The sequence below is a fragment of the Clarias gariepinus genome, chromosome 3, assembly GCF_024256425.1.
Source record: "Clarias gariepinus isolate MV-2021 ecotype Netherlands chromosome 3, CGAR_prim_01v2, whole genome shotgun sequence".
Lineage (NCBI taxonomy): Eukaryota > Metazoa > Chordata > Actinopteri > Siluriformes > Clariidae > Clarias > Clarias gariepinus.
The window spans coordinates 35335001-35348233 of record NC_071102.1 but is presented as its reverse complement, the minus strand read 5'-3'; the positions used below and the strand labels follow the sequence as shown (position 1 = coordinate 35348233).

The 13233-nt window shown below is 40.9% G+C and overlaps 1 protein-coding gene across 2 annotated transcripts in view; it reads left to right on the top strand.

Annotated features, from left to right (window-relative positions):
• wnk4b (WNK lysine deficient protein kinase 4b) overlaps positions 1–13233 on the top strand; it is a 60526-nt gene that overhangs the window by 38645 nt on the left and 8648 nt on the right. For both annotated transcript variants that reach the window (XM_053492324.1, XM_053492323.1), the window contains exons 5-12: positions 5311–5399; positions 7284–7503; positions 8538–8946; positions 9855–10057; positions 10263–10336; positions 11450–11585; positions 12345–12461; positions 12681–12854. In XM_053492324.1, the coding sequence (XP_053348299.1) occupies positions 5311–5399; positions 7284–7503; positions 8538–8946; positions 9855–10057; positions 10263–10336; positions 11450–11585; positions 12345–12461; positions 12681–12854 (1422 nt within the window). The remainder of the gene's footprint in view (positions 1–5310; positions 5400–7283; positions 7504–8537; positions 8947–9854; positions 10058–10262; positions 10337–11449; positions 11586–12344; positions 12462–12680; positions 12855–13233) is intronic.

Sequence of the window (13233 nt, the reverse complement as noted above, 5' to 3'; positions counted from 1 at the left end):
ATGATATCCATGGCGACCGTCTGCGGCTTTCATCTCTGTGTAGACACCGCGTCTGCGTCTGGCTCCTTCAGGGTCTCGTTCCTGATGTCGGTGAAGTTGTAGGAGTTAGGACAAACCGATTAACCACCTGGCTTTCATTTTTATTTTAGCTTTAGTTTGTGAGCACTTTAGCAATGTGGGTTCCTGTGATTGATTCTCTGTCCACAGTTAGTTATAACTACTCTATCCTCTTAACTTAAGTTGTTGCAATCCACCATATTAACCATTAATTGTTACTATAGTAACCATTCCTATAAACCCATTACTTGCTCATCATTTTAAAAGTTTTAACCCATAACACAAGAATTACCTCAGACCTTCAGGGTTAGGGGGTCAAAACTTGTGTCCAGTGTGTGGGGATTTTGCATGTCCTTGCTGGGTTTCCTCCAACAGTCCTCAAACATACGGTGTAGGTTAAATTCCGAAAAGATGTTCCCAAATGGGCAATAGTGTGTAAGTGTGTGCTTGGGCCCTAAAATGGGTTGGCACTTTATCAAGGGTGTCTGTGCCTTGTGCCCTAAGTTTCCCTGGGATAGGCTTCATACCCCTGCAACCTTCCACAGAATAAGTTTCCTAATGTGTTTACTGTTTTCACTTTTTTACCCGGCGTGACTCTGTCTCTTGTATTTGGTGCACGATTTTGTTCTTTTTTTGCCAAGCCTGTGCTGATTTTTATTCCAATTGCTTTCCCCATGAGTTTACCCTCATGTATTCCTTTTTGAATTAAAAAAAACATCCAGCAGTGCCAGAATTTCGTGACAAACTGATGCATCGCTGCTATATCGGTGAAATCACAAACACCAGACCAGGGGTTCTCTCTAGTCATGTTTCTTAGTGTTCTGCAAGAATGAACAAATTAGTTACAGTATACTAAGAAAGATATTAAGCAGTCTGCAAACAAGAAACAAAGGCATCCTTATTCAGTATTTGCTATCATTAGGGTAATGAGATTCAGTTCGGCTGTGCTGTTGTGCTGAACCTGTGTCAGGCAGGCAAAGTGATTAGTTGAAAAAAAATGTAAGAGGGAGAAAGAGTGAAAGATGGATGAATCTGGACCTCTCTCTTAGGAGCCACGGGGCTTTGGGGTCAACAAATCAACCTTCGTAAAACACACTCCTACATAAACCTCAAACCCCAGGAGCATATCCGCCATATTGTGAGGCCAGTGCTTGTGGCTCAGCGTTTGACGTAGGGAACTGAAAACCGTAAGACGGCTGGCTGCTCTTGTTTCTGCTTTTCGCTCTCCCACTGCTGTCAGATGTTTAAAAGTTATTCATTATCTGATTAAGTAGCACTGGGCTGCTATGGTTACATAAACACTCCTCACTTACACTTCTCAGAAGCATGGGATATTCTGGGGACTGTCATACCTGCAAAAACATCCTGCCCCCTGTCCAGGAGAAAGGGCATAACACTTTTAAATAGCTGGAGGGTTTGACCCTTTGGAGCTCTAGAAGTTTCCTGATGTTAAAGTGACATGAAAGTGTGAGTATGTTTAGCAAGCTTATCACATGGATAAGAATATTTTCATGACTTTTGATTTTGTGTATGAACAAATAAGTCATATGTTATCGTAAAGGAATATCTTAAAGAGTGAGGACATGTGCCAAGTTCAAACAAGTCAAACATTAAGGCCGAATTTTACATCAAGGGCAAAGGCGGCACTTATCGTGTTACTGTAGAAGTGGTATAAGTGGATGTCTCACCAACCTCATCATCTTTGGACTCGTTCTGCCTCGGAAGAAAGCTGGCCCTTGCTTCATTTTCATCCTACTTTCCAGCTCAAACTTTCCACCTCATAAATTTTACAGAGCTTTAAGCTTGGTGTTTCCATCCTGGCGACTCGAGACATTAACCTTTTTTCCAGCCTTGTGTAGTGATGAAGTGTGAAACACTGCACTGTTTGTCAGATTCTTCAGCCTTTATAGTGACTAGTCGCTTGAGTATATCGTTCGCAGTTTTAAAAACTCCCAAAGTATGTATTTTTAAACTGTACATTATTTCCTATATGGATTCTATATGGGGAGATTTTCATCCTGTGTTAGCCTAAATATCAACCTGCCAATGTTGGATGCATTTTGTGTGATGGATGTGAACTTGTGATGAAATGTCTGGTGAGTGAAGGTGTAAAAACAATTGACAAATAACATTAATAGAAGCTTCAAGCACAGGACGATGATGAGATTCCTAGCTGCAGTAAAACATTTCAACAGTGCAAACGTTTTAAAGAAGAATGTACTTTACGTTCATGAATGACGATCCCGCCCGAGGTGCCTTGGGGCCTACTGCAGTTGTGAACGTCATGAACATTCAGCAGGTGAAATGCCTGATCTTTGAAAATCAATGGATAACTTGTGGCAGCGGCGGAAGAGATATGTCTGTGGAAACTGTACACACAATTATTCACCAACACCTATTGCACATTACAGGAACTCAGCTAGGAGTTATTGCCCCATCCCCCGTGCAGTCCTAACCTCTCTCCAAGACATTTCCAGAAGGAGTTCCTGGAAGGCCAGCGTTTCTAAGACAATTTTCTACCTTGACAGTTTTAACTTGTGGTGTTTTCTTCCATCTTTACTGGATAAGGTGGGTTCCAGCTCCATACCATAACCTCAACTCCCACCACTCCCAGGTGCCTAGTGGTTACTGTAAAGTATAGAATAAATACACACAGCAGCTTGTATAAAAAAACAAGTACTTTGTGCAAGGTGTGTGTAAACACAGTGAAGAGTGTAGATACTGTACATGCTTTGGAGCCCAGGTGACCCTCAAGGTTCTATTCTAAGCCCTTTTCTGTTTAGCTTTTACACAAATGACAGCATCGGCCCCTTTCCCAGCATTGCAAACTGTATATATGACCTTTACTTTTCAAGGAATAGAAAATCTATAAAGAGCAAAACCATTCGGTTATCTGTATAGACATTGCCACAAAGCAGCTTTGTAGAAATTCAGATGTAGCTTTATATGTTTAATGACCAAGACAGAGGCACATGTGCTGAGGAAATGAGGCAAAAACATTGAAAGAAACCAGACCCAAAGGAAACCCGTCCTCTCCTGGGTGAAATATCTGCTTAGTGTCCTTGTTAGTAAGGGATACTAAGTAATTAATAAAGGTTGGTTTAAACAAAAAAGTCACCATCTGGAGAATAGCGTAGAAGCTGAAGCTCTTCATCAAGTCTCCTCAGTCTCCTCCTGTGCCACATGTGTGTCCAGTCACGCTTTGTTAACATGCAGTCACATGGGATATCAGGGATGTGTGTGTAACTATTTAACCTCCTTAGCAGTGGATGTCCTTTTGACCCAGAGCGTGTATTTTTATCATACACAGCATGCAGCTTCTTCATCTCCGGAAGATCCAGAAGGAACTGGCCCTAGTGCATGAAGTAGTGTGTGTGTTTTTTTGTTTTTTTTTAACAATTAAATGTATTATTTTAAGCTTTGAATGTAAGTTTAAAAGATCTGGAGGGTGTTCAATAAATTAGCAGGGAAAATCGACAGGTCCTCTGCGTACGTGTTGTAAGCCTTGTCCCTTTATCACATGCACACTTTTCTCAGAGTTTATCAGGCACACCTTTTACACAGATCTCTCTGTACAGTAGTTGTGCAACTACTGACTAGAACACATATCCTACCCTGTGCAAAGTGTTAGCACCCCCACCTCGTCTTTAAATAGAAAGAGACTACCACTGCGAAACATTATTTGCAAAGTGAAACAATTACGACCTAAAAAGCAGACCAATGCTAGATAGCAGCTTGCAGCTCGGTGTGTAAATAGTCCTCGTAAAGGAAGCCTGCACAAAGTTTCTGGGAGGAAGTGTCTCTGCCATCCTTGAGTTTCACTAATGTGTTTATTCAATCCCTGTGTCGCCAAGGGCATTATACTAAGAGGAATCTTTTAAGATAGTCTAAACTGTTTAAGAAAAAGTGTTTTAAGCACACTCTCAATTGTGTAAGAGCAGCATCAATCATTTAATCGTCACTCACCAGCCTCTTTTGTCTTTCTCCTATCAGATAGCACAGAAAATCTCATCCAGTAAGATGAGAAGATGCTGTATATATATATACTGTATATATACTGTATATATATATGTATATATATATTTTTTTTTATATATATATATATATATATATAAGACAGGGGGACACACAGTATATACAGATAACCAGGTGTGCAAAAAGACAGCTGTTGTTTCTTTGATTAATATATATGTGTGTGTGTGTGTGTGTGTGTGTGTGTGTGTGTGTGTGTGTGTGTGTGTGTGTATGTGTATGTGTGGGCGAGACTAAGTTTCTAAGTTTGCAAGTTTCTAAGAGCAGATTTACAGAGGTTATTTATGTACAGAGTGACGGACACACTGAAAGACAGGCATGTGTATCGTTAGAACTGTTTCAGTCTTATATGTTGTGATTTTGGACTTTTTGTGCTAGATTACTTATCTTACGCAGACTTGGCAACCTTGACATGATTATTTAGCGGCTCAGGACGTGTTTAATGAGCTTTTATCAGGCGTTATTTATTTTTTACGTACAGAAAAGGGATATAGCCGATATCTTATTTGATCTGTTGCTACTAAGAGTAAAAAAGTTAATTTTACAAGTCACTTGTTATGCAAAAATTCACTTTGTGATCATGATTAGACATGCAAATGGGTCTCCAGTGTGTGTGCACACAATGAATGTGAGGAAAGAGCATTTTTGATTTTTCTACCCTAATGTGACCTCATATAAGATGAGCCCCTCCCTGCCCAGCTGTGCTGTTCTTTAGATGAGCTCTGAGACCTGTGTTAACTTGTTAAACTGTTAAGAGAGATACCACTACATTAAAACGAGCTTTTAATTTTAATTAGGTTTCTTCCTATTGTCATCTCGGGGAGTTTTTTTCCTTGACACTGTCTTCCCCACTTGCTCGTCAGGGACAATCTGAAGACATTCTCTAATTTATTTTCATAATTATGAGGCTGCTTTGCAACAGTGACAAAAGCACTATACAAAGAAAACTGAATTGAACTGTTATAATATTCCAGAAATAAAAGGATCGCACTATGACCACGCTTCTTGCACTTAGGCTGAAAGTACAATAAGCTACGGATTAAGAACATTTGATTGGCTTAATTACAATGTATGACTTATCCTGTTAATTATTACCTTTAATTAGATTAAAATTCTCATTAATGACACACTCAGACACCAGGAAGCACGGACGCATTTAGTCATTCAGGAATGTCTAACTCTTCGCCTCTTCTTCCTCCCCTGTCTCTGTCTCACACGCAGGGCATAAAGCCAGACAGTTTTTTCAAAGTGAAAGTCCCGGAGCTGAAGGAGATCATCGAGGGCTGCATCCGCATGAACAAGCATGAGAGGTAAAAACACCGTCTCTCACACAAACCTCTCTCACATCTACTCGTGTTCACGTCCATGCACATCAGGGTGATGCCTTACAGCTGCTATTTCCATCTTAGCAATGGTGTCATAGATTTTAGTTAGTGTAGATTCTAGTTTGACATTTAAACAATGAGCTCTGAAGGTGGGGAAGCAGCTCAAGCTGATATTCCAGTTCTTTGGTGAAGCACCAGGAGCTAAAAATAATCCTGTGACTCACACTCACCTTAACCCACTTGAAAGTGAACATATTACCTGGACCTTACTTGGGTTAGCCAGATGTGTGGGTAGAGCACGCACTTATGCACACTGTGGGTAATTGGGAAACATGTCATTGAGCTGTAGAAGGAAACCCAGCACTAGGAGAACATGGATCAGAGGCTTAATTCAAACCTAGGACCCTGGAGTTTTAATAGTGCTAAAGTTACATCGAAAAACATTTCTCATAAAATAGTTTAAAAATAGTTTTACTGAGTAAAACCCAGTAAAAGATTCGAATTCATCCATGCTTCTGATTTCACCTGCTACAACTACATATAATATTCAGCAGGTGCTTTGACATCTCTGGCTCCCACAAAATTCCCGCTTCAAATGTAGTTATGTAATGTAATGTCATGCAGAAATGTAGTGAAGTGTAAAGTACAGATATTTGCTGTATGATGTAGTGGAGTAAAAGTAAAAAAAGCATCCACTAATAAAACTACACAAGTAAAGTGCAGGGACATGAAAAATCTACCTAAGTACGGTAATGAGGTAACTGTACAGTACCTACAGTAGTTACCTTCCACCTCTGGAAACTTTATAATAATCAACATTATATTTTGCTGTATAATTAAATGCTGGATCTAAGTAAAAGTTGACTCAAAGTTCAGTTACTATAAGCAGATGGAGTTGCTTACTTTAGTTTGTAGTGTATCTGAATGGTTCAGTAAGGATTCTGTGAATTCTGAGTATTTTTGCGTGGTCTTGCCCTGTAGATTCTGTAGATTAACCAGCAAATCTGCGGCCCGGGTTCAGACAAGAGTTCGGTTTTGTTTTAGGGTTGAAAATTCACGATCACAGTACAGACTGTACGTGAAAGAAAACTTTGGTACCGTAGCTCTATTTAATCCCATTAACAACCCAGTTAACAGAATGTATTTAGGTTTAATTGCAAAACTCAGTTGTTTCAAAAATCATGGAAAGCAGGGTGTTTTTACATTATGTTAAACCTTTCTTACTTTTTAATACGAGATGGTTCATGTGAATTCCTATGAATTTATGATCTTATCTTGTGATCCTGTGAGCTGTTTTACACTGGAACTGAGAGTCTTGTCACACTTCCCCTACCGAGTGCGTAACTCTCCTCTTCCATCTGACCCTTGTCCTTGACTCAGAGACGGAGTTACTCTTACACTCTCATCGCTCTGTCACACCTGTGCTGTCGTTCCACAAAACCATCAAACCTTTACTTTACTTCTGTGATAAAGGAATTCATGAATGAATGAGGAAATACACACAAACACACAAACATACAAGCCTATAATAATAGAGTGGTTACCTAATCGGAATGTCGGTTCTACTGTCGCGGCGCTCGGCGGTAGCATTTGGCTTTGTGCGTAATCTTTTTGTGCGTAATATTTTCTTAAGGTGAAGTTACAGATGCTCCTCCCAAAATAACAACGCATGTCCTGAAGTGATTTATTCATCTTAAACTGACAGGAATATTTATGATCTTTGTTATAGCCTTGTCCCCGCAAACATCATTGAGTGAAAACTCTTTTATGACACCAAGTGGAATTCGACTCGAAAGATTTCTCGAATTGAAATGAACCATATTTCTCTGTGTGCGTGTGCGTGTGCGTGTGTGTGTTCTCATTGGTCAGGTACACCATCCAGGACCTGTTAGAGCATCCATTCTTCCAGGAGAACAACGGCGTCCATGTGGAGCTGGCTGAAGAGGACGACATGGTGAAGTCCGGCCTGAAGCTCTGGCTCCGGATGGACGACACCAAGAAGCTCCACGGCAAGTACAAGGACAACAACGCCATCGAGTTCCTGTTCGAGCTCTACAAGGACGTCCCTGAGGAGGTGGCCCAGGAGATGGTGAGATCATTCGCTCCTTTCCTGATAAAGTATGCATGGAACTTATAGAGCTGTGGATTTCACATGGTCTTGTTTAAGAATTCCTTCACCCTTATACAGGTGAAATTAGAATATCATGCAAAAGTTCATTACTGAAATAAATGAACTTTTGCACAATATGAATCGAGTTTCACCTATACATTGGCTCATGGAAATTTAACAATGTTTAGCATTGAAGCTTAATAAAGTATACACTCTCAGGTCCTGGGAGTTTGGAACTTTGAAATTAAATGGATTCTTAATCATTTTATTAACTAATTATTAACAATTAATCAATATTAATTAATCGTTATTTATTGATTTCCTTCGTTATCATTACCAGCATTATTGTTGTTATTGTGTTCAGTTATGTTTATATATTTATTTATCATTTTAAATGTATAATTATGAGAGTAGTTCTGTGTATATTAATAAATTTTATTTTTTATCAATTTATTTTACATTATATGTTAGAAGACAAAAAGAAAAAACAGTCCCACAATAAAAAACAATTCGGAATTACATAAATTATTAAAATAAATAAATATTTTGATACAGTATATAAGGAAAGGAAAAATTATAATCATCATTAAAAATATGATTATCTATATTATACACTATTACTGGTTTTAGGGTGTGAATAAATTTAATTTTGTTTACGATGACTGACCTGACACTCTTGACCATGGTTATAAAAAAAGGCGTCATAAACATGACCTGCAACATGACACTCTTGACCTTTGACCTCGGTAAGTCTAATCTAATCAGCTTGGCCAGCAGCAATCCAGAGGTGAACAGTCACAGTTCAATAAGAGCCCTTAAAAGCTGAAAGTGTGTGATGCTATCTGAAATGAGAAGCGTGTATTGAGTAAACTGAAGGATTCCTTATTCAGGGGATTTTTATTTAGTAGCCCGAGTGATCGGACTCTTCTAATCGTTCCTGCTCGGCTGAGAAGTTTCACTGCTTCGTCATCAGTTCAGAATTCACTCTCTCTCTCGGTCCGTCTCTGCTTTAGGTGGTGCTTGGTTTTGTGTGTGACGTTGATTACAAGCTGGTGGCCAAAGCCATCCGCGACCGTGTCACCGCCATCAAGCGGCAGCGTGAGAAGCTCCGCCGGCTTGCAGACGAGGAGCAGAGGAGGCGCCAGGACGCTGTCATCGAGGAGGAACCCGAGTCCGTTCCCGAGTCGGACCCCCCCGTGTCGAACCTCCCGCCTCTTCAGCTGCAGATGTCAGCAGAGAGCGGTGTGTTCAGCCCGGTCCAGATGACCCCCACCGTGACCGTCTCCGCACCGCTCCTGTCCACCGCTAACAGCTCTATGGACTCGGGGATTAATGCCAGCTTCACCACCGAGCCAGAGGAACTGGACGCAGAGCATCAGCCGCACTACAACATCCACCAAGCCTGCTACTCCTCCGCCACGTGTAAGTCCAGTGCACGTTTCAAACTTTAACCTTTCATTCGCTTTTAATCAAAGGGTTGCAGAATTAACCAGGTATGGAGCACAGGCAGACTTTTACCTGATTATCTTTGTGAGTTTAATCATCAAAGGAACGACAGTCATGAACTCCTTATCCAAAAATACTGACAATTTATACTTATGAATTCGAATTCTGGATTGTGATTGGTCAGAACTGCACGTGTGATGGGTTTGAGCAAATTTAGCAAAGCTTAGGGAGAAATGCACATGATGATCATTATACAGTACATCTCATAGGTTTCTGTGTACGTGTGCGCATTTCATACTGTAGGTGTGTGTCCGCGCATTTCATAGGTGTGTGTCCGCGCATATACATATTCATATGTAGTTGTTTGAGCAGTTAGTAGTATATATAAATGTGTGACTGTTTCATATATGTGTATGCAAGTCTTTCCTGTGTGTGTGCATGAGTGAAGTTTGATTTAAGCCCTATACGGCGCCTCATATGACCCTTGATCAATCCCACACATACTAGTGCCCCGCTTTTGCATAATGAAATGCCCCCACATTGCCATATATGGTAAAGAACTTCCCTTATGATTCTTTAATAAAGCATAAAAATACAAATAAATATTTCTGCCATACATTTCTATGAATGACGTTTTTTTTTACATAATTTTACCTAAATGCACACTTTCCTAAAGTGAAATGCCATTCTCCTTTGTGTGTATTCCAAATTTCTTACACTTCCACATCCTGCTGTTTTTGTGTAATTATTGCAGTAATATATATATATATATATATATATATATATATATATATATATATATCACAACGTTTTAAATTTTTATAATCATATCCAGTCTAGCCCTTGCCTTACCTTTAATAATTGTTTCCTGGCATCCCTGGCAGCGGATTGTGAAACGGATGGCTACCTCAGCCCGTCCAGCCTCCAAGAGCTGCCTGAGGCTTTGTGCTCCACACCAAGCTCCACCCCCACATCCAAAGCCCCACCCACTGAGTTAAAGAACACCGATGCCCCAGTGGTTGAATCTCCACCCACAGAAGCTTCGTCTGAAAACAACGGTCCAATCCCAGCACTCCGCTTTCCCTCAGTGAGTAGTGGGCGGGGCTTAGGCTCTATAATTATTAATAGAGCGTGTAAAAAATATATAACTATAAAAGAAATTGTAGCTTTTTTTTTTTTACAAAGTTTATTACAATTATCTTATAGCCACGTTATTTGAGATAAAGTTCATTTGAGATTAGATGATGTCTGCATTTCTGATGTTTTCATGTATGTTATTCCCGCTCCTCCAGAGCATCGCCGTATCCCAGAATTCCGAGCGAGCGCTCTCCAGCGGTGCCAGCGGCTTTTCGTCTCCCGTCGACAGGTAACCATGGCAAACCCGCTTTTTCCGTTCCATTACGGAAAACTCATTCTGTCATTAATTAAGCATGTTGGTCGATTGCAAGGCTTTTAGTGCAGCGATTAAGTCCATAAACACTCGTGTTTCATCTGGAAGCAGATGCAGAGGCAGCCAATGTTGATGGATAAACGTTAGCGAGGCTCTTTTTCCTGTTACGCTCCTCTCAAAATAATCTCTAATAGGGAAGTGTGTGAGTGTTTGAAAAAAATGATATATTTTTCCACATGTTTTGGGATGACGTGTTTTTTTGCCGTCAAGAACAGATAGCTAAGAGCCGTGTGTGTCCGAGCCTTTACTTTCAGCCTGAGGGATCTGGTTTAGGCTTGTGGCGTGGTTGATGCTCCATTTAGCAGCACCTTGGCTCCTGTGTGACTCACACACACACACACACACACACACATTAAGCTGCGGCTGGCTGAGCTCAGTGTCATGCTGTTTGTCCTACACAGTAATCTAATATGATAAAAGGTGCAGTATCAGTGAAACAGCAGAACAAACGACCACATTCTTCACTTAATACACACTGATCAGCCATAACATTAATATTGAGGGAACGAGGATGATTTTAATTATGTTACTGTGGCACCTCTCAGGGGGTGGGGTATATTAGGCAAGAGGTGAACACTCAAAAGTTGATGTTTTGGAAACAGGTGTGTGGGTTGGGGAAGACATGGCACTATGGACCCCATCATGGAAAGGATGTTCCCTGATGATGGGGGCCTCCTTCACAACTTCCAGGATCTTAGACTGATGGCGTGGTGTGTGGTGTGTGGTGTCTCTTATTAAACAGAGACACCACACACTTTCACAGGTACAGTGGAGTCCGTGCTCAAAGGGTCCGGGCTGCTTTAGAAGCACAAGGAGAGGATGTGGGGTCAGTCAGGTCACGCTGATCAGTAACTTCTAGTTACAGTAAGACTCACTGTGAACTGGAGTGATGTAGCTGAAGCTGAGGAACTGTCAGTCACAATTGACATCATCATCATCATCATCATCATCATTAGCACAGACCTTCATATCGAGGTAGATTAATCTGTTTTAGATTAAACTTACCTTTGACTTCTCCTCTGTTAACAGTTACAACTCCGATGTGACGTCTGGTTTGAGTGACGGGAACGAGGGCTTATCAGAGAAGAGCAACAAAGTTCCCAGCAAACGGACCGGAAACAAACTGCTGAGGAAGAAAGCTCGGTCCCGGCTGCGTATCACAGGGGTACGAGCGAACGTCTGCGAGTTCAGCTCTACACACATTTCTTCTTCTCTTTCATCTATGCAAAGTATCAACAATTACACCAGCCTTCTATAACATGCCCCGCTGTCTCACTGTCTTACCTCTTTCGCCTTATGTCTTACTCTGTGTTTTACAGTCTTTCACATTTTCTGGCTCAAACAATCTCATTGTCTGTCTCGCTCCGTGACTCACTCCGAGTCTCATTTACACTACAATCTTTCTCTCATACTTACTGTCTCTCTCACTCAGTTTCTCAACTGATGTTTCAATGTATTTATCACTTTGTCTTTCCATATTCTTCATAATTTGTCCCAGTCTATGACTGATTTTTATGTCCCCATTTATTACATAGAGTCTCACCTTGTGCTCCTCCCTTTGTCTCACACTCTTTCTCACTGCCTGCCTCACACTGTCACTCACTTCTCTGTCCTTCTCCTTTGTCTCTCTGTATTTTCATTGTTTGTTTACCTCTACGATTCATTTTGTGTCTCACCCTGTGTGTTACTCTTTTTCTCCAAGTCTGTCTCACTCTGAGAGTCACCTTGTGTCTCACTCTTTGTCTCACGCTTTGTTTCTCTGTATTTCTTGTTGTTTGTTTCTCTCTGTGACTCATTTTGTGTCTCACGTTGTGTCTCACTCTATTTATCATGGTCTCACCCTTTGACTCACTTTGAGTCTCACCTTGTGTGTCACTCTTTGCCATACCCCTTATCTCACTCTGATATCTGTGTCTCTACACAGTTGTCAGATAAGGTGGACCGGGTGGTGGAGTGTCAGCTTCAGACTCACAACAGCAAGATGGTGACGTTTAAATTTGACCTGGACGGAGACAATCCTGAGGACATTGCCACCGTCATGGTGAGCTCTGAACACTATTTATTCTATCACTACTACCTCATCACTCTACCATGTCAGTGCAAGAAGGAAGGAAAGTGCAGCGACTAGCTAAAAAATACTTTTTCAGCTAAAGTTCTATAGATTAAGACATCACAGAGACACTGAGTTTTATACCAGGTCCAGGTTTTTCAGGTTAACATAGATTAGTTTTTAAAATTCATTTTTTTTTCTTGTATGCAGGCACATAACGAGTTCATCCTCCCGTCCGAGAAGGAAGGATTCATCCACCGCATGAGGGACATCATCCGCCGCGCCGAGGCCCTGATGAGGAGGGAGCCTTTAGAGCCGCTCGGGCCTGCAAACGTCCTCCGGCTGCCCTACCTGAGCGGAGCGGGAACGCTGTCAGGGTCTCAGGTGTGTCTGAGAAACGTGTCTTGCAAAAGTCACAAAAAATAATCAACAGCAGGGGGTGATGAGATAAAGCAGAGTGAAGCAGAGCTGATACTGGAGACTCCTTCCAAAAATATTAAATAAAAAAAAAAACATCACAAATATGTTTTTTTTTAATCTGTTTATGTGGATCGTCCATTGTGCATGCTGGTAATGTAGTGTTTGCATATTTTCGAAAAAGGGCACTTGTATAGCCTGTCTGTGGTGAAGCACAAAGTATTGGCGCCCCTCTTTCCTGTCTATAACTCAAAAAACAACACTGATCCTTTATATCTACTTCGGGGAAAAAAAAGAAGAATTTTTTTTATTGTCTTATCCTATCATGCTACTGAATTCTTAATTC